Raw genomic sequence first — 21,865 nt, 5'->3', positions numbered from 1 at the left:
AAATGTCGTTTACATTGGTATACAGCAACAAAAAAAAGGGGGGGGGGAGGGGGGTGGGGTTTCCGGGCAATAACTCTTCCGTGTACACTTGCATTGATAAAGAAATGTCGCATGGTTTTAATTTTTCTGGCAGTACAGTACAACCCTGATCCTCTGAGTCACAGTCATTAGAACCGCAAGCCCTTGGCGTAGTCGAAAAGCATTTACGCGTACGGAGGTTTCGTAAAAAGTTTAATGATCCACATGAAGGGGCATTTTTTTCTCTCTCTCTCTCTCTCTTTTAATAATTTCCGCTTGTAAAAAAAAAGTTATCAAAAGGTAAACAAGTTGGCATTTTAACCGTGCGGCCGATGGGGTTGCGTTACAAAAACAACCACCGTTACTGTTTGCGCGCAGAGAGACAACTGTGAGAAGAGGAGGCGTTGTTTATTTCGCCCCGTCGGCATTCCCCAACGATTCAGCTGTCGCGTTCATCTTCCAACGAGAGAGTGGCCTGCCGGGGCCGCTGGCGACAAGGGCCGGCTCGAGATGGGCGGGGGGGGGCCTTTGGGTCAAGGGTCACGACGCTCACCCAGGGGGCCACGCGTCGACAGGGCCTAGCGTCGTGCGGTGTGGGGGATACGGGGAGTGCAGGGGGTTAAGGGGGCGAGCAGATAGAATGCGCAGGGTTGGTTCTACTATATTTGACAGGAGCGAACTGAACTCTGGAATTGAAACGGTGAGATTCGATCCCTCTCCCCGCTCACCCCGTGTGACGAGGGTGAAACCAAACCTCGCCCACGTTGCCCACGCGTCGCCCACAAGGACCTTGCTCACCGACGCGTTTGGCATTTGCCCGCCGCAGCGTCCTTTGCCGTCGAGCGTCGTTGTTGTTGTTTTTTTGCAAGATTTTTTTTGTCGCCCCGCTCGCAGTTGCGTTCTTTTACATTCACGCAAAAAAAACAAAAAAACGATTGTGATTTTTCTGCCTGGTCTCTTCACCATGACGAACCATTTCCCCCCCCCTCCATACCCAAAACATTTCCGTAAATGGCACTGGTTTCAATCACCTCCGGAGACATTTTTTAAAGTACTATTTTATCCCCCCCCACGCTTATACAATGTATATCGGCGGGTGGACATTTTTTAAAATAACTTTTCCCCAAACAATCTATTCGCTTTCCGATCATCAGGCAACCTACCTCAACTTCCCCATCACAACCCAAGATAACAACGCGTACAACAACAATCCAAACGTCGCCGAGAAACTGAAAGCTGACCCACGCTGTGCCGGCCTTCAAGGAGCAGTGGGCGATGGAGGAGGCCGTGTGCTCGGTGGCAGATGACTGGGGAGCTCTGCATGCTGATATGAGCTACCCGTCGGAGGCCGTCGGACTGCGAGAAGGGCTGCGTGCAGAGCGAGAGAGCGAGAGAGTGAGCGAGAGGTGGGGGTTTACATAAAGCAAAGTTATTATAAAAAAAAAATTACGAAATGATGAACGAAGCAAAGTGCCGACTACACCGAGCATCTTCTTGTTTCCACTGATCGTAAAAAAAAAAGAAAGCTTCTCCCTCCGACCCACTCCGCACAGCTTAGCGATATGCATGTTACGGTTTCTTCAAGACCCAACTTAGAAAAAAAGCCCTTTCGTTTGTACATTGTGTTTCAATGTCATCACTCGTTTTTACTGACGCGGCTATAAAACGCATCACACACAACGCCTCCTCATCCTTCTCAATGAGAGTTTCGTCACGGAGTTGCAGAAATCACATTTCAACGTTTCATATGTTCAATAAATAATTTAACCCTGAAACAGGCATTTTATGGTATGCCTTGTGGGCCAAATCTTGCATGCAAAAGGGGCGGGGGTGGGGTTATGTTTTTCAAGTTTGAAGAGAGTCACTTACAAGTTTCATGAAACCTAACAGTACTTTTAGCCATTGGACTGACAGTGACTTCTTTGAAATATTTTTTTTAAATGTTGGGTGAAATTATCGTGGAAATTATCTTGGAAAGATAAAAAAACATTAAGGTAAATTTCAAATTTCAGGTCGTTTTCTTGCCCGCCCCCCACCCCCCGCTCCTCAAAAGTGTAAAAATTGATGTTACTTATTTACGCTGTCAAAGGTAAAAAAAAAACACAAGTTCACTTAAATCACATGTTTCCAAAAGACGTGTCCCTGATAGTGATGGACGCCTCGATAATTATTGACGTGGCACAGCAGCGGCGGCGGCGGTGGCGGCGCGGTGAGTTACGCTTTTCGCGCGACGTGACCCGGCCACCTGAGTTCCATTCGTGGGCCACGGCTAACTCACGTGGGTGGCTACCGTCATACGAACCGGTCCTCGGCACCCCCCACTCCACCCCGCCCCCACCACCCCAACCCCCACACCGCCCCCCCCCCCCTCCCCGACCCCGACTTCACCAACCCGCACTGACCAGCATGGTGAAGTATGGTCAAACAACTCCCGACGAACAACGTGTCGTGGAAGGGCCTTAATTCAGCGATGGATCGACAAAGGGCTGCGAAACATTATTTAATCAAGATATTAGTAAAACCGTCAGGGGGAACGAAAACCCCACATTGGCTTGCATCATAAACCATGCACATAATCAACGTTTTTGGGTTTAGATCGCGTTATTTATAAATGTGTCGTAACCCTCCACCACCCGACACAGCCAATCAGTAAAAAAAAAGTGTCACGTTGATAGTTCACTGATTTAGCCCACTGGTGTGTTGAAGCGTGAAACCATAACATTTACAATTTTTTTTTTTGAGTACGACGTTTCGCTGGTAATTGCATCCAGCATCATCGGGCAATTCGCCAGATTGGTTTCACGCTTCAACACACCGGTGGGCTAAAGCAGTGAACTATTTTGTCTTTTGTCAACGTGACACTTTTTTTTTTTACTGATTGGCCGTGTCGGGTGGTGGAGGGTTACGACACATTTATAAATAACGCGATCTAAACCCAAAAACGTTGATTATGAATAATATTGGTCGCGAAAGCCCTACGTGTTAAACAAACCATGCACAACTGCACTAAATATGAATGTTTATAAACCGGTGATTGTAATCATAATATTAGAAAATTCGTCCGTGTCACTGATTATTATCTGGGTCAAATTGACATGCACAAACGGGCGTATAAAAGATAATGCAGACGATCAATTCCTCGGCAGCGACAATACAGCACAGGGCGGCGCGTAAGTTTTGACGAGAGGGAAATGTTACCGTTGGCGTGGCCTTTTGGCCGTGTCTCGTGAAGTCTCAAAGTGCTGATACAGCAGAACGGTGCGACGCTGAAAATGTCCACGGCTAGTGATGTCCGATATTGCCCGCGACGTGCTTGTCGTTCCGTTATCGTGGAATGGACAAAATGTTAACGGAGAGAGAGAGAAAGACAGAGGTCGCAACCGGGTACCCGATACCTGTACCCTACCCGATACCCGGCTACCCGTACCCGGCCGGGTACGGGTACGGGTAGACCGTGAGTCACTGGTGAGTAACTGTTTGTCACTCATTTCCCAACGTCTTGTTTCTTCTCACAATTCAAGTTCCTAGAATCAACCCACCCGCGCCTGCAACATGGCTTCATCCCAGAGGTCGCAATCAGGTACTACCCGATACCCGTACCCTACCCGTACCCGGCCGGGTACAGGTAGGGTACGGGTACGGCCGGGTACGGGTACGGGTACCCGTTTGCGACCCTGGTGCGGCCGGGTACGGGTAAGGAATCAAAACCCGTTTGCGACCTCTGGAGAGAGATGACGACGACAACGATGATGATGACGATGTAGACCAACTGGATCGTAAGCAGAAGCTGTACTGCTGGCACCGATCTCAGAGGTGTGTGCGTAAGCATTGCGATTCGGGGAAAATTATTTAAGGCATGTCACGATGGAGACAATGTAAGTGACAGTCGAGAGATATTGTAATCGTAAAATACGCACGAAACCCAGGTGTGCATTACACCTCGGGTACGATCATGTCAAGAATAGCGCGGGCTTTCCTTAAAAAAAAGATTAAAAGAAAAGCAAATAACTTTTGGATTTTTTTCAAATATATTTCCTTCATTTAACAACATTTGTTCTAAAAGTAGAATATACGCTACTGCCAAACTAAGTTTTGATTTAACAAAAAGTAGCATTACTAAAATAATCTTGGTCACCGGCTTTCGACCACATTCGAATTTCTACTACGGGGAAAATTCCATGCGAGTTGGGACGCTCACTTCTCTAATATAATATCGTGCGGTGCAGATGAGCGTTTACAAAAAACGAATTCAGCTGAACTATTTTTTGTTAGTCGCAGGGTTTCAATGACTTAAGCACAAAATGCAACGATATTTCCAACACCATCAAATCACAATCCAATTGGGTTAGTGGGGGTGCAAATATAGTTATTATTTATAATGCATGCATTAAATAATTTTGTCCGTACATATTTAAATTACATAAATTATTAAATAGATTGACAGGAGGCCATGCGTTTTTTTACTTCATTAGTTCTGTGAACCGTACATGTAAAATGTATGTTTCCTCTTGTTTAAACACATTTCATGCTGTTTCCAACTCCATAAATTCAAGACGAAAAAAAAATCGTTCATTTTATCCAGCGTTTACATGACCGTCTGGAAATACCACGTGAAAAACACGTGGAAAATAAAAATGTTACAACAGTTTAGCGAATTGCAAGGAGCGTGATGTAAAATTACGCGTTCAGGCAGAGGCGTCGTCAGAAACCGCTCACTTATTTAGCGAAAATGTAACTTACACGAACAATGCTCGGAAAATAGGTCAAATACTCGGCTCACGTAGTGCCCTCCCTTAATTACTCGCAATTAAGAGGAAGTCAGTCAAAATATGACCAATATACAGTATTTAAAAGAATAATCTGGAGCATACACTAAATAATAAAACTTGCTTAAGCTAACATGAACTCGTTAACGGTGCAAAGGTTTCTATATCAAATTTAACGCGTGAGCATCTGTGCGATATTAACCGAAGCAGAAGCAACACGGATGCAAGCATTCGATAAAATTCGACTTGCAGTGAAAAATATAAACCGGTACAGACCTGAACGGACGTCACGGCGCGGGTGACATTTTTTTTTGGCGGGATGTGCGGCAACGCTTCGTTTTAAAAAGGGAGGGGGGGGAACGCCTACGGAACGTTGCGTCTGTACCACCGGTGACAATTACCAAAATAGTCTTGGCACAGGTTCATTCGCACTTCGCACGGTTCAAACGCAAGACATCGCCACCCCCCCCGCCCCACCGCAACTTCCAGTGCGCAGCGACACGTTTAGAGGGCAGCGTGCGGCACGTGGGGTTAGTACCGCGACGTCCTCGTCTTCTCACGGGCCCGCAGAGCGGCGTGCCGACGGGCGCCGCCGGTTTAAAAGCCACCACCCGCCGCGTCCTCTTGGCCGCGCGGCGCGGCACTAAGCATGCAATTTGTCGTGCGACTAAACGTCCGACGCGAAACGCCGGAAATTCGACCGTCCGTAAAGCTACCTTGGTGTTAAACAGCTTGCAGCACACCGGTAATTTGGCACTATTCTCTCCGCGCCGACGTGCCACGCAGCCGAAAAGGTGATGGCTCGCGCAACGGGCGAAACACCGCGCTTCCCGGCGTCTCGTTAACCCAAACGTGCTCTTCACGTGCAGCCGGTGAGGATGGCACAGCCGCGCCGACAAAACCGCGTGATTGTTGCGGTTCAGACATAGCGGGCGAAAGTCTCGACGCGCGGGCGGCGCCAGCAAAACACACGCCTCGCTCGTACCCACACGCGTACGTACGTACGTACGAGCGATCCGTCAGCAATACCGAATACCGAGGGATGAAAGCAAATTTGCCAACGGGCCGACGAGGGCCAGAAGAGTCCGTACCTTGCGGCTTGACCGCCGCTTTCTTACGGGTGTTTCGGGACCAGTGGCCGTGCCTCGGGATGACAGAGCCAGACCGAGGTCGGCGATCGTGAAGGGCAGGGGTCGCGATTGCACAAGGCAGGAGAATCCTACTGGCGCAAGTTGCACGAGAGCTCCCGGCGCAACAAACTGCAGTGCCATCGAAACACCCGGCGAGGCCGTAGGCATCGCAAAGCCAAACGCTCACCCAAGTGCGAGCCTTCTGGGTTAGGCCACGCGTCGAGCCTAAATCTCCTCTCGGGCTAACACCACCTGCCCGCTGCTGGCGACTTCAGCACACGATTCGTTGAAGATGCCCGCAAGACGGTAGCCCGATCCAGAAAACCAACACTTGCACCACGCGTGGCTGCGGAAATGTCCGCGCTGGATATCGTTTTACAGTCCCGGACAAAGAGATTTTGTTGTTGTTTTGTTTCAAATACGGTACTGACACACGCACCGCTGCCAGATTAGTGTTGCGAACCGCGACGTACGTCTCTCATTGGCACCTTTCGATCGAAACAAAAAATAACAAATACAAATAAATGACCAAACAGACCCTGAAAAAGAGTCCTGAGACCCGGTGGGGCTCTCGTTTTGCGATCAAGAACCACGCAACGTTGTTTTTCCAGGCCCTGAGAGATCGCGCGACCTCATGGAACAACGCTGCCTAGAGAGAGAGAGAGGATGGTGGCTCCCGTGACTCCATCTCCCTGGCTGTGCCAACTACACTGCCGACGATTCCCACCGCATCTTCAAGTCCAGACTGAAGACCTTCCTCCTCCCCACTGCCAATGGCCACTTTCTTAAGAACAATCTCGTCGATCTGCCTCACCTCTCTGCCCAATCACCTCATATCATCGTCTGCCCCCCCCCCCCCCCGCGACCACACTCCTCTTCGCAGCTGCTGGCTGCCTCCAACTCTGGACACACATTGCGGTACGTTCATCACTAGCGTGGAGGCCGTGGCATTTGACACGGCAGGACGCGGGCGGTGTCTCGTGTTCCCCTGGTGCCCTGTCGCAGAACAGCGGCTGTGCCTCGTGACGGCCTGGGCCCGGGAGGATCAGTACGAAGCCTCCGGCGGCTCCGGATTAGGGGTATGGGGTCAACTTGTTTTTGATCAGGTAAGGCCAGACTGATGCTGTGTAGCTCTTCTTCTGAAGCGACCTGGCCACAAACGATGTCATGTGGAAATTTATAGCAGCCAAATACTCTAAACGTGTGATACTGATTATAAATGTGGAGAGATTCACCGGAGGACCTGGGAGTAATGTCCACGCGACCACGGGAAGAACATGCAAGTTCCAAATATACAGGCGTCAGGGTCAGGATCGAGTCCATCACCTCCTGTATACCAGGCGAGGTATTTAACATCTCGCCACCGTGGCGCCTACATCCACGAAGGCACTTTGGATTTTAATTGTGAAGTCCAATTGGCAACACCTGGTCTCAGGATTCAGTGTGAAAGGGCCCCTTCAAATATAAAACTCAGACATTGGAATCGAGCAAGGGACACGGATAGACATGCACCGTTAAAATAATACACGTTGACACGAATGTAAAGTTACAAGTTCAGATGCTGTGTCATTACAATGCGTATTGTTTTGTTTATTGCTCTATTTGGGTACCTGGCACTCTGCGCCACAACCACTTAGAAGCCCTAAGAATCCCAATAATTCTGCTCTCGAATGTTCTCCCGTTGTTTTTTTGAGCGTAGATTAGAAAAACAACCCAACAAAACAACACGGAAAGGATTCAAAACTGAGCCGACCACTCCGTGGGCGTTTGTTGCCAGGGCCAATGCAGGCATGCAGAGGAGGTGAATTGACACTGGCACGTAACGACGCATCGATCAGTCGATTGCCAACGTCGATCCTCACACTCGTGGTACATGCGTCAACAAATCGACCGCGTGAAATTTATGCAAGTAGCACGCGTAGTATATTTAGCCTATCGCGGCAAAATAAAAGTACGCCGGTGAAATCACGAAACGTTGGGACGATACGAACGGGGAGAATGATTAATTGATTTGTTCAATCAATTCGCCTACCCTGCATCGCGACAATTGATCGGATTAGTGGAGGAGCAGAATTAGTGGTAGGTGTTGGTGTAAGGGGGTCGGGGGGAGGGGGGCTGGTGAATTGTTACATGCCCTGATAGCTCGGAAACTTTCCTCCTCGGGAGGATTAAGAGGTTCGCGCGAGGCACGAACGCATCTCTGTTTGTCGTGACGTGTGTCGCCTGGCCCAAAACGTTTTCCGTCCGGCGCTACCTCTCGGCCACCCCTCTGCTCCCCCACCTCACCCCGCACGGCTCCATCGAGGCAACCCCGAGCACAAGGAGCGCGCCGCCGGTTCTGCGGCGGCGCCACCACCGAGGGGGGTGGCACTCGTGAAGCCGTGACTGCACGTGGGTGCACACAACTGGCACTTCATGTAAATCGACGCGTGAACTTTGCTGGTTGCTTCGGGAGGGCACTTGCATCATGCATAATACGTTAATAACACCGAGCACACTCCGACAACAACATCGGCTAAGAGTCCCTTCGCCACGGACACTGTATAAATACTAAATGCACATGCCGAAATGCCACGCGGTGTAGATACGAAATCAATTTGCAATCGTTTATATATTTAAACTTCTTCGTTCCAAAAAAATAGACTTTTGCAGAAAGTTGTAAGAAAATGGAAGAAAACGTCTCTGTTGGGAAACTGTACCTATGTGTGAAATGGCCGATGCTGTTTTGAGACATCAGATTTGCTCGCGACTTTTCATTTTTCTTCAAATTTTCTTTCAACCAACCAACATTTATTTTTTCAATTTTTTTCTTTTTTTTCATCTTTATCCATCCTGCAAAAATATTACCACGATTTTTAAACGGGAAAGACCGTTTCGTTTTTGTTGTTGTTAAGATGTGTGCTTTCCCACCACCCCCAAGCACCCACGCCATGCCCAATTCACTTTTTTCCCCAACCACACGCAGAAAAGAAATTAAACGAGAGAGCAAACAACGTGATAAGACAAAAGCACTTTTTTGTTCGCTGTCTCGACAAAGTCCACGCTTGTTACTCCACTCCGTTGCACCGGTGATCGCAGAGGTCAAAGTTCACACCTCGTTACCCCAGCGCCGCCAACCACGGCAAGTCGGCTCATGGGATATGAGGGCATTGTGGCAAGGCGGCGGGGGGGAACTTGGTGATGGTGATGGTGGTGGCGAGGCAGCGAAATTCGAGGTGGCGACCTTCCCCAGCAGGTGCCATCGCCCACGGAGTGTCGAGCTCGGGAGTAGGCGCCGCCCTCCTCACCGCCGCTTCCCTCACCTCGTCGGCAAAGAGGGGAGCTCACGTGAGGAGGTGAACGAAGAGGATGGCGAGGCCCAGAACCAGCAGCCCCACCAGCGCGACGAGCACCGCGTCCGGTGCCTGCTGAGGACAGAACCGCACCGTGCCGCACACGTGCCAGGGGTCAGCACCACAGCCTGCAACGTTGGTTTTACTTGCAGCGTCACGGTTTATTGTGATACTCTCACATTGCCCACTGGCACTGCTCCGTTTCAATGAGCCCGAGGTGTTAGGTGTGGCGTACGTGGAGCGGTGACGGAGCGGATTGCGCAATGTGCCGCGTAGCCAACCCAAGCCGAGTTCGATTCCCGGAAATGACTAACATCAGCGGCGGTCGATATCTGGCCTGGTCCTGGGCAACCCCCCTTGACCGACCTGCACTAGCCAGGCTGTGCTTCACAGGTGGGTATAATCCGCGAGTAAGGGGCGATATTGCCACGTGCTTTTAACCGATTTTTTTTCAGTAATCAAGGTAATTCGTGGCTATATCGTAAAATGTGGATAAATGTAGTTGGCAAACATGACCTACACCATTTCAGGATTGCACACCGAGACCTTCAATACCCGCTGTTTTAACAATTAATGCGCCAAACCCACAGTATTTACCAGGGTGGCCAGCCGCATTCGATCCGTGAACATCTGACGACAAGCGGTGAAAGGCGCGACCACTCAGCCGTGTCAACTCGGGCTCTGCGGCATTTGGGGGCTCTCGACGAGACAAGGGCCACATTCTGCGAGCCACAAATTTAGCTCGAGGTGGTGGGGGGGGGGCGGTCGGTGCCGCTGGGGTTTGCAATCGTCAGGCATTCGCTGAGCTTTAAGCACAAGTTGCTGAATTCGACTTCGTGGCTCCAAGATCAAAGGTGGAGGAATCCCCCCCCCCGCCTGTAGGAGTACAGAGACGTTTTAAGTCGGGCAGTGCCGTTCCGGTCAGCGACGTTTGCACAAAGGATGAATCAACATAGCAGGCCCCATCAGCTGCCTATGCACTGTACGTATGTTGAACGTAGCCAACCGTAATAATCGGTGGCGCATGGTGGTCTCCCGTTTAACATTATCCAAGCTAGAATATGCTTAGATTCCAAGATATGATGAGGTTGGGTGCATTCGAGGTGACATGGGCCGGCATTCATGAGCGTCACATGATTCACTTGGGTCTTTGTTTTCGTCTGCCTGCTCTGCCCCCCCCCACCCGCTGCCTTCTGCCAAAGTGACTGAGCTCACATTTTCTGTTGCATAATTTATTTGTTTTATAATCACGAACACCGGTGTAGACACAGCGGCTCACAACAGACACTGTGAGAACAGCCTCTTCCAACAGCCTCGTGGAATCAAAGAGAGTGGCGAAGATCAGCGACTAAAATGTGACCCCTTACAGCAGGGTCAAGGAATTTTTTTGGAGGCCTGGGGCAAAATGCCAGATAAGGTCCCCGCTGAGGGCCCCATCAGATCTGAGGCCCGGGGAGAACGCGGCCCAGCTGATCTTCTCATGGGGTGGCCGGGTCAATTGATCAAGTATTCGGTTTCTCAATTCCAATCGATTTCTTACGCTCGTGACACCGTGGCTGCAGCCAGTATTTCCACATGAGAGAATACACTCTCGTGTACCGAGGATATGGGCATACCATTTCCATGGTGAATGTACACGCACAGTGCATCTCTCTGCACCTCTGAGTAGCACGGTTGTCTATGTACGGTGGCAAAAGCAGTTAAAAAGACAAAGATTCCCCGTATAGGCTTTACAGACTGTTGGGGAAAGTGCTGTTAGCGAGCATCTATGAAGGCCAGCATGGCACACGAGGGGGTGGCCAGCCAGCAACACGCCCGGTCGCCTTTGTCTCCCTAGTGGTGAAGTATTTACACGTGACACTAGGTACGCATTTGAGGCTGAGTCGTCCCAGGACCGGTTCAGATAACCGTCATCGGCGTTGGCCGTGAATGGGAATCGAACTCGGGTCGCTGGGTTCATAGCGCAGCGAGCTTACCATTACACTACCACTCCCAAAACAGTTCAACATACATATATACATCGAATTGTGCGTGCGAAACTTAATAATTTTCGTATTTATATGAATTGGGTTGGGTGAAGCGGTGGCGCATTGGTGAAGCGCACTCCTCCAAGGCCATGGCGACCTTAGTTTAATTCCTGTCACGTGGTTAACGTCAGTGGTGAGTGGCATCTGAACAGGTCCTGTCCTGGCCACCGTCTCCCACCACCGCTCCTCACGTCACCAACCCACACTGGTGAAGTATGGTCAAATAACTCTCGTGACCGACGCGGCATTCAGTCGCGTCTGGCCAAGGCAGGAAGCTAGTGTTGTCACGTGCAAGTTTAATTGACGAATCTATTCGTTTATGACAGAATTCTCTCCAAGAAAGCCACCGGCGGCTTTCAGGAGATTCACTTAAGGAGGGGTTTTGCCGATTGCTCTTTTGACGCATTTATTGTGCGATTACTGATCAATCGACCACTTAACGACCGATCAATTATAACCCCTCGCTATTAGTTAACCCATCTACTTGGTAAAAAAAACATCACGGCACACATCTCATTAGAATAATTTAATTGCCGCAAGGGATCTCTGATCGCCCGCGGCCCCCCTTCCCGCCCCCCCTCCCGTGGGGGTCCCGGAGGCCGGTTCTGTGCCACTGTGAGAGAGGGAACATTCTGCTGCCGGTCGGGGGGGGGGGGGGGGGACGGGGGGGGGCGGGACACAACGTCCAGTTATTTTCAGCGGCAACCCGAGCCGCCGCTGACGCCATGGGTCCCGGACTCGCGCGCCGTCCCTGCCCCTAAATAAGGCCGGCGTGGCCACGGTGACTTTGGGTCGGTTTGGGGGTGGCGGTGTCGCGGAGCCGGAGCCGAATGACAACGCACCAGCGGGCTGCCACCTGCTTATCGTCGACCACACCGTGATTGGCATCTCTCTTGACCGCTGAACCCTCGCGTGTTTAAACAAATTGAATTGCATTTTATTTTCTGACGGTTCTGAGTCCGTGCCCGGCAGATATTGAGTTTGATCTGGCCAAGGTGGGCAGCCCCCTTTTTTTCATTACTGGGGGAGGGGGGCGAGTCACACTTTCGCACGCCTTTGGCGGGCGACCACGCATTAGTTGACATTAAAATTTGATCCGGCTAGGACTCGTGAGCGTCCACTGAGCGGGGCTCAGAACTGCTCGTGAAAGACAACAGGTGACCGAGCGTGCTAAAAACAGAAACAGTGGTGGTGTTGCCAGGTCGACCATAGTCCGCCCCCCGGTACCTGATTAGTGCGGCTAGGACGCGAGTGCTGATGGATAAATATAGTTTGCTTGCGGGCCCTTTCCTGAGCGGTAGGCCTCGCCCGCACGGCCACGGGCCGTGCAAAGTTAATTGTCAGGTTGGTTTGTCGCACGCGAACCTTCGCTTCACCACCCCCGGGCGAGAGGGGCACGGCGTGCGGTGGCCAGGGCTGGCAGGCGGAGGATTCAACAACGTGGGCACTGGAGAGAGAGTGCAGAGGAGAGAGGGAAAAGTGCTGGAGAGAAAGAGAGAGAGAGAGGGAGGGAAAGTGCTGGTGGGAGAAAGGGTGGGGGGGGCGTCTTGAAAGAGAGGGAGAGTAGTGGAGAGACCGAGAGGGAGCAGTGGGCGCTGGAGGAGGCCGTGTGCTTAGTGGCAGATGATGGAGAGCTCTGAATGCAGATATGAGCTACCTGTCGGAGGTCGTTGGACTGCGAGAAGGGCTGCGTGCAGATGCAACACTTGTTGTAGCGACAGGGAGAACGAGAGAGAGCGAGAGAGCGAGAGAGTGAGCGAGAGAGTGAGCGAGAGAGCGAGCGAGAGAGCGAGAGAGCGAGCGAGAGAGCGAGAGAGCGAGCGAGAGAGCGAGCGAGAGAGCGAGCGAGAGTGTGAGTGAGAGAGCGAGCGAGAGAGTGAGAAGGGGGGGAGAACATAAATGAAAGCATTAAAAAATAACGAAATGATGAACGAATCAAAGTGCCGACTACACCGAGCATCTTCTTGTTTCCTCTGATCGTAAAAACAAGAGGGTGCTGGAGGGAGAGGGAGTAGTGGAGAGAGAGACAGGGAGAGTGCTGGAGAGAGAGAGAGTAGTGGAGAGACAGGGAGAGTGCTGGAGAGAGAGAGTACTGGAGAGAGAGACAGGGAGAGTGCTGGAGAGAGAGAGAGGGAGTAGTGGAGAGAGAGGGAGAGTGCTGGAGAGAGAGGGAATACTGGAGAGAGAGACAGGGAGAGTGCTGGAGAGAGAGAGAGTGGGCGCTAGAGGGGAGAGGGCGCTGGAGGGGAGGGGGTGGGTGCTAAAGGAGCAGTGCTGGAGGGAGCGGTTGCTGCACGTGGTTCTGAGCATTGCTCCCCGGCTCGTCGCTTCCCATTAGCCGCCGCCGCCGCCACGAGTTATCACTGCTCTCGCGTATCCACAGCAACCGAGAGCGGTCGTCATGGCAACCCCGCATCCGCCACTTGGGGCAGAGGGCGGATGCTCGCCGGCGAGCGAGCCAATGGCCGGCTTGGGTTTAACAAAAAAAAATAGATTTCATTCTTTCGTTCGTTCATTCCCCCTTGTCGTGAAACGGCGATGGCGAGAAAGCGATCCCATCAGTGGCGTTAATCGCTCACGGAGCTTACGTGACCCCTTCCAAGTGAGCCGTCCCCATGCATTGCAAAACCCATTATTATAATCGTGGGTGATCCCATTAGAGGGTTCGTCAGATTCAGAGTTCGTATGCATGTGGCTACGAGTGGAAATAAAGAGACGCACGCATACACATTCTCACTCACACGTGCATACGTACAAACACACACATATGCAGACCTACACATAAATATGCAAACACAGATATATATGTGGGTAGATAAACAAATACATGAATACACACGCAAACACAGACTCGTGTATACAATTACACATACACACTTGCAGACAAAAGCAAAGATCCCCCGTATAGCCTGAACGGCCTGTTGGGGCAAGTGCTGTCAGTGAGGCTGGCACGTTACACGAGGGGGGGGGGTGGGTGGCCAGCACCGCGCCCGACCGCCTTTGTCTCCCCAGTGGCGATGATTTTTACACATCGCACCAGGTACTAATTTTAGGCCGAGTCGACCTAGGGGAGGTCCAAGACACTTGCGCACACACATATACAGAGAGATGCTTTTATCTCAAATTTGGGAGGTGAGCAAATGCTGTTTGACGCAACCACAATATCCTCAAAATGAACCACCCCCCCCCCCCACCTCCCACACATACAAATGCAACGGAGCAGACGAATTCTAACTGAAATATTACAGGTCAACCATCACCTGTTACGTAACCACGTATCAGGTCATCAATTAACGTCGCGCGGAAAAACCGAAGCGACGGATTGACGCGTCAGCAGAACGGCTGAAACGCACCGGCTCGGCAATTTGGTACCGCTGTTGATGTGTCGCGGCGATCGGCACGTTTCGGCCAAAATTGGACCAGAAAAACAAACGACGAGCACTTGGCAACGGGCCACGCGAATCGCGACCAGAGAAAACGTCGTCGCGTTCCTTTCGAACCGCACGCGAATCACACGCGCGCCCACGCACAGCTTCACACTGCAAGCGCGCGCGCGTGCGTGCGTGCGTGCGTACCAGCGCGCAAGCGAACCACACACACACGGTGGCGATGGTGGTGGTGGTAGTAGCGGGCGGTGTCAGCCGGCATGCAAAATGTTTAGCACGAGCGGCGATGGGCGAGACGCAGTGCCGTGCGGGTTAGAGCACCAGAGAGAGAGACAGAGAGTGGGTGAGCGTGTGGTGTGAACGTGTACGCACGTACGCACGCTCAGGCATCGTCGTCGCCACAGAGTCTGTGGCCCTGGGTAGCGCCATGCTTAGGGATGAGTTTCGGATGTAAAATGCCAGTTTTTTTAATTTAGATATTTTTTTCAGGAACATTTTTGGGATATTTTTTGCGGGGAGGGATTTTTGGGAGGATTTTGGAAATTTCGTACGTAGGCGCGATTTTAAGAATGTTTACCTTCAGTAATAATGATTTAACGTGTCTTTGTGCTAACAATAGTGACGTCACGCGACATCCACGCGACGCTTCCATCAGCAGGGAAAAGCGCAGAAGCGGTATCGTACAAATTGTGTAATTTCCTGTGACCTCGTGCTGAAATCGGAAACAAGAAACGAACAAAAAAATATAAAATAATTCGAAATGTCATGCCTAGGCCCCGATTTTTGAGAATTAATTTGTTTTGGATTCGTCCAAAAATCGGGGCGCAATCCCTAAGCCGCAGCGGTAACCAACGCTCGCCTGAGCCAAAGCACGGCCGTGACACGCAAGGACTGGCGTCTCGTCGAGGGGCATTAATTACGCCGGCTATTTCGTTCGGTCGTTGCTCGCCGCCCCATCCCTGCGAATCTCATCACCAGGCAGTCAATTAATTGGCCAATGTGGAATTTAACCACGGCGGAGAGCGTTTGAATCGTCGTCCCAAAATCTGAAGTGCCAACTCCGTGAGGGAATGATTCAATGTCTGCATTCATTAAATAAACGGTGGATATTATGTTTTCTCAAATCAATTGCAGATGTTACGCGACAAGATTCGGAATTTTCTTTCTCAGTTTATGCTGCGTACGTAAAAAAATAAAACAGGAAGTCCCCACCCTCTAGCATTGCACTTAAGATGGGCCCAGGAGAACGATCAATTTCGGAATAATTACCATTACCAATGAGTTTTGCAATAGAGGGATAATTAAAATGTAACGCCAATGATGCGGAAGAAAGGGAATGTGCATATCTACACAAGCAGCTATTTCAACAGCCAATGTTTCTTTTTGATTATATATATAGTTTTTAATTCAAACTAACTCATTGTATTCACGAGCAATGCCTGCCGCCGTTGTTTCGACGCAGCAATTGCTCACCGAAACATACTCGGCCGGCAAAAGTAAAGTCAAATAATTTACTTCTAGATTTGAAGCTTTCGTGACTGCAAGGATTCATATTCTTTGGTTTTTTTGGTAAAGTCACGTAGGTAAAAAATTAAAATTAATAAAGTAAAATAAAAATAAAATAAAAATCACGACGTTTCGGAGGCAACACAAGCTTCCGTCTTCAGGTGGAACCGTCACAGCACGATAGCTGTATCAAGTAACCTACTTGATACAGATATCGTGCTATCGTGCTGTGACAGTTCCACCTGAAGACGGAAGCTTGTGTTGCCTCCGAAACGTCGTGATTTTTATTTTATTTTTATTTTACTTTTATTAATTTAAATTTTTTACCTACGTGACTTTACCGAAAAAACCTAAGAATATTAAATAACTTACGTTTGCCAACTCTGGCCGGTGTAACCGTGACATGGGTGGCTTGTGCATTGACTTAATGGCACCGGACGGATGAGGTGGAGGCATCAGCTAAAGCAATGGGATGTCTCGAATAAATATCAAAATTAAATTACGTTCAATGGAAGTGGCGGTGGTGGGGGGGGGGGAGTGGTGGCGGTGGGGATAGAAAATTAAAATGAGACATTCGCGAAATAAATAAATTTCACAGTGGGGGGGAAGGGGTGGGGAGTTCCTTTGGTGCAAGGTGTCCCCCCCCCTCCAGACCCACGACGTTACCTCTGAGGCCACCCCTCTGTGCAGGCGCCTTGCCATCCTGCCCAGGCCACCTAGGGGTCCTGAGCTGAGCCCAGATGCTACACTCATAAGCCAGGGCGGTACAAGCGGCGCGGGACCCTGCGAGCGGACACACCCGGTGAACGAGACACAGCCGTAAACCGGTTAACGAAATTTTTAGTTTTTTTTACTTTTTCCGGGCAATGAAAGATGGTGGGAGGTTTTTCGATTTTTTTTCTTCTGTTTCTGATATCTTCTTCGCTTTCGAGCGACTCGGAGCTTGACTCCGCGCCTCTGAGTTGCGGCCGCAAATTTGCGCGCGTTACAAATTGAACTATTATTATTAATCATCTGGCGGCGAGAGATCGCCGGAGCGAGTTCAGCTCTGTCGCCCCCCTCTCGACGAAGACCACTCGCAGACCTCGCATCGTCTATCACTGAAATCCGGACTCGCTGGGGCACTTGGGCACCGGGGCAGTGGTGGTTCACCTACAGAAGATGCAGCTGGAGCAAGTAGTTTGCTAGGCACTAGAAAAGGAGAGAGGCTCACATGCGCCTATTCATTTATTTAGTATCGTAGCAGTGTTATCACTATAATTATGCGTGTTTGCCCAGGGTAAGACTCACCGAGTCTCATGACTTTTGCCTGAGGGTCTTGCCAGGTTTTCCCAGGGAAATGTAAAATTGCCATGTACAGTATATTCAAAATGAGTATTCATATATTAAATTGCTCACTGTTTTACAAAGAGATGAATGAGAAAAATTTCGGCCCGTTTTAGTAAAGCCCATCAAATAATCTACACTGATATATTCACTCCATGAAGAGAAGTAATCTTTTTGAAGCGGTGCAGGTTAGAATTATTTTAAGGTCTCCGCCAGTGAGCAAAAAAGGATGCTTACCCAACCATACTGGACATCTGTGGACAAAAGATCTTCATAGCTCAACGAATTCCTCCAGTCTAAATACACATTTTGATTTCCAGATGCGTAGACTGCAATAAAAACCGGGGCGACAAATTTCCCGTCGCTGAATTAAAAATTCGGTCCGAAAAAAAAATAATTGTTCTTGTATCGTCCGTTGCCCGCTTCCCTTGCCATCCAACCAATGATGGAAAGATTGATGACAATTTATTTTGAAAGTTTAAGGCTGGACAATGAAACCGGCAAGACTGAACCATCCAATCGTGCGAGGTGGCCAAACGGCTTTGGGGAGGCCTTCATTCAGCAGTGGATAGATCACGACAATTCGGATCTGTTCAAAGACGTAAGCTAGCCATGGTGCCACGTGCGAGCAGGTTGAGGCGGGGTCGCTTTTGTTTCCTTCGACGTCTGCCAGTCCTGCTGTGAGTTTTACAGACTTCCCGATTAGTAGGGGCTTTCACTTTGCGTGTGACCCCAAAGCCACGGCAGAGAAGCAGCGAGGGCACCACAGAACAAAATTAACGCGACAGAGAGACAGATGCTGCCGTCGGTTACCATGGTTAGCACATTGGACTTGCGATCCGGAGGTTTTCGCTTGTTCGATTTACCGGCGCGGAAGTGAAAACAATTGTGCAACTTAATTTTAATCACCCCCCACCTCCGCCCGCCCTACCGCATGTGTCCACCCAGCAGGTATACCAGAGTTGGCCAATCAGCAGATCGCATGCGGTGGGCAAAAGTGTGGGTCGCTCCAATCTCTTCCAAGACGTCCGGACAGTGTGGAAGAATAGGCCAAATACACCACAGAGACTCTGCAGAGCTCCCTCCAGGAGTGGAGGTCTTACTGGCAGCAGTGGCGTGAGCAGGCAATTGCAGGATTGCACCTTTATCTTGTTTATATTAAGAAAGAGAGGGGGGTCATGATAATTCATAGGAATGTGGAATTTCCACCACCAGTGTCAATGCTGTCTGTTGTGATGAACACCGCCCAGTGCTCGTTTGAGCATTGGCGACTTCATACAATTACACAAGTGCGGGATTTATGTAACGTCTAAACGTGACTGCATCTCAAGCAGCTGTCAAACATTTTCAATAACCGTCTCTTATGAGCTAACTGACTGGGTGGCACAGTGGCCTTCTCGAACCTCATTCATCTTCCCGACTTCACCAATTTGCCCCCATTCAAATACAAAGTCATTACATGCCACACGTGCCTGATGATTGTTAAACACATCCCACATCACACGGGCCTCACACACACGTGTGCACACGGACGCATGCACGCGTACGCAACATCCTCTATCTTAATTTCAATCGGCACTCTCTACATCACTTGGGATGTGTTTAGCAATCAGCAGGCGCGTGCAGCGTGCAACGACCTAATGAGCACGTGATAGGAGGTGAGCGAGTAAACTCGCTGGGACGCACCGCGGTAGGTTGAGAGGAACCGAGTAAGAGAAACTCGAGGTCAGGCAGAAAATGTGGCCTTCAATTGGAAGGATGCAAGTTCAAATCCCGCTCGGGATTTGAACTTGCATCAACGAGTACCGTTCTGTTGAAGGTCAACCGTGGTTCTATGGATAAACTGACCCCTCGCCATAGGAACGTGCAATTTCCACGACTGACTCTGGGCGACGATTGGAAGGAGGTAAGCACCACTGCCATGCACGTGAGAATTGAAACAGAAAAACAGCTCCCGACTCGGGCACACGCTCGCTCCCCCCGCCCGCTCGCTCGCTCGCTCACCTGGTCCGACTGCACGTACTCAACCACCTCCTCCACCACCACCTCCGGCTCCACAGACCCATCCGGGGTCACCACCTCGGCCTGCTGCTGCTGCTGCCGCCGCTGCAGCTGGCGCTGCGCTCCGTTCGCCGTCGCCGCTCCCTGCTCCGCGGGCGATCCTCCGTCCTCCCGCGCTCCCTCCTCGTCCGGCGCGCCCACCCCGACCTCGTTGGCTCCCTCCTCCTCGTCCTCGTCGTCCTGCTTCGGGGTGCTGGCGGCGATGGGCGGCGGGACGGGCGACGGGGTCCGCCGCATCGCGAACGGCGACACCGGCGACGGCGTCTCCTCCTCCTGCTCGAAGTCGTCGGGCAGCGGTCCGGTCACCGTGGCGACGGGGTAGCTGTGGAAGTCGGCGAACATTTCGGCGCCGCCGGCGCGCCGCTGGAGGCCCTGCGTGGCCGACTCGTACGCCGTCAGGTGGTGGCTGCGGCCCTCCTTCCAGCCGGAGCCGAGCCGCCGCTTGCCGGCGCCGCCGCCGACGGCGCGAGCGGCCGACCTGGGACTGGGCGGGGGCGTGTGGACCGGCGTGCCGTCGGCCGTCACGTCTTGGCGGCAGAAGCGAGGGCTGGACTGCTCGTCGTGGTGACTGCCGCCGCCGCCGCCGTGATGCTCGTCGGCGTGCTCGGGCAGCGCCGGAAGGTGGTCGTCGCTGTCCGCGGCGTCGCGCATGATCCGCTGCTTGTGGTACTCCAGTCCTGGCGTGCAGGCAGAGAGAGCCGCGGGAGTGAGGACGGGTTTTAATTTTAAAGCCCCAGTCACCGTGGTGGCAGCGCCGAGACAGAGATGCAAATTGCGCATTGCCATCGCTGCAGCGAGTCTGTCCGCACGAGAGAATAAAGTCTCATTTACCGAGGAGAGGAGTAAACCATTTCCACGGTGGATGTACACGCGCAGCCCATTTCCACCGCAACCTCCCATTTGCACGGTTGGCCAAGTACGGTGCAAAAGAAGTTCAACATACAAACATACACTGCTGGATATTGTATCATGTGTGCCAGGCCGAATCAGAATATTTATTTATGCCGGAGGAATCTGATGAGCTGTAAAGATCTTTTTCACATGTCCAGAAGTCAGCACACTGCTGGCCGAGGGCCTCTCCATACCACGCGGTAATGAGGGTTTTTTGACCGTACTTTACCACGCTGGCAGGTGTGCGTTGACGAATGGGATGGATGAACGACCAGAGAACACAGAAGTGCAGTACAGCAATATATTTAGCTGCACTGCCCTCTGTTGCCCACGACGTAGCCATGCGAATGCCTATAATACCTCAAGTGCATGGCGGTGGTGGTGGTGGTGGCGGTGGTCACGCATCCAAGTACTATCCAGGCCATATATGAAGAGCTGAAGTGACACTGCCTGCATGCTCGAATTATATCTTGGGGCAGCGGAGCGACACTGTTGGGGGCTCTGAGCCAGACGCGGGAATTCGACGTCCTGGTGGGGACTCGTTCTCACACTTGTTGACTCTCCACAATGTGGTGCCAATGTTGAGACGTGTTTTGCCAATTTCCGAGGTGATGTTAATGATGATGATGGACTCGGGAGGAGGTGGGATGCTGATGGTGGCGATGACGACCGTGAATGTTTTGCCGTTTAACTGTGGATCTGAAAGGTCATGGGTCACTGCTAAGCCACGTGGCAGTGCCCGTGCCCTTCTACTCACATTGGGCTCTCAGTGTCCTGTCAGGAGACCAAGTGTCCCTTCGGGTCTCGAGCAGTGCCGGCGTCATCACACTGGGTTTAGAGAATGGAACCGTTGGAAGCAGATTTCACGAAACTACTTCTGAGATACCATCAAGTCACCCTTTATTTTCCATCCACATGCTCGGGCATGCTTCCCCCACAAGCCCTGCGTGCTACGAGACAAATGTTCGCCACGTGACAGTCGAGCCGATTTTTGTTTTTTTAATCCTTGGCACTTGAAATTAACCCGATTGAAATTCCTAATTGAATGTTTCGGCGCTTTTCTTAGGTGCAGTCACACCGACGACCGAGCTGAGACCATCGACTCGCTGCACCTTGAGAGCCCCGGCTTTACAATGGGAGGTGGCTGGAACCTGGGAATCTGGAATCTCAGCGTTTGCCGGATCAGAACTCTGACCTCCAAAGCCACCTGCGCACCTCACTGCCAGCTCTGTAGTGCGGCGACCTTGTTAAAAGTGCGGGGGGGGGGGGCGGCTTACAAAAACTCTGTGGCGAGCGGCGGCGGCGGTGGGCACAACAGTCTACGTTAAACAAACTTTAAACAAATGTCAGACGAAACGTTAAACAGGTTGATTGACGATGCAGCCCGCTTTCGTGATTTTAACGAGAGCAGAGGGCGGCCTG

The 21,865-nt window shown here is 51.3% G+C and overlaps 1 protein-coding gene across 1 annotated transcript in view; it reads right to left on the bottom strand.

Annotated features, from left to right (window-relative positions):
* Nucleotides 1-7,478: 7,478 nt before the first annotated feature.
* LOC144732306 (junctophilin-2-like) overlaps nucleotides 7,479-21,865 on the bottom strand; it is a 51,252-nt gene continuing 36,865 nt past the window's right edge. The window contains exons 5-7 of the mRNA XM_078613768.1: nucleotides 19,496-20,229; nucleotides 16,832-16,948; nucleotides 7,479-9,321 (exon numbers count right to left, since the gene is read on the bottom strand). Coding sequence (XP_078469894.1) covers nucleotides 9,238-9,321; nucleotides 16,832-16,948; nucleotides 19,496-20,229 — 935 coding nt within the window. The 3' untranslated portion in view covers nucleotides 7,479-9,237. The remainder of the gene's footprint in view (nucleotides 9,322-16,831; nucleotides 16,949-19,495; nucleotides 20,230-21,865) is intronic.

This window comes from Lampetra planeri, chromosome 42 (genome assembly GCF_965212315.1).
Source record: "Lampetra planeri chromosome 42, kcLamPlan1.2.h2, whole genome shotgun sequence".
NCBI lineage: Eukaryota > Metazoa > Chordata > Hyperoartia > Petromyzontiformes > Petromyzontidae > Lampetra > Lampetra planeri.
The sequence above is the reverse complement of the archived record's forward strand: the minus strand, read 5'-3'. Positions and strand labels throughout refer to the sequence as shown.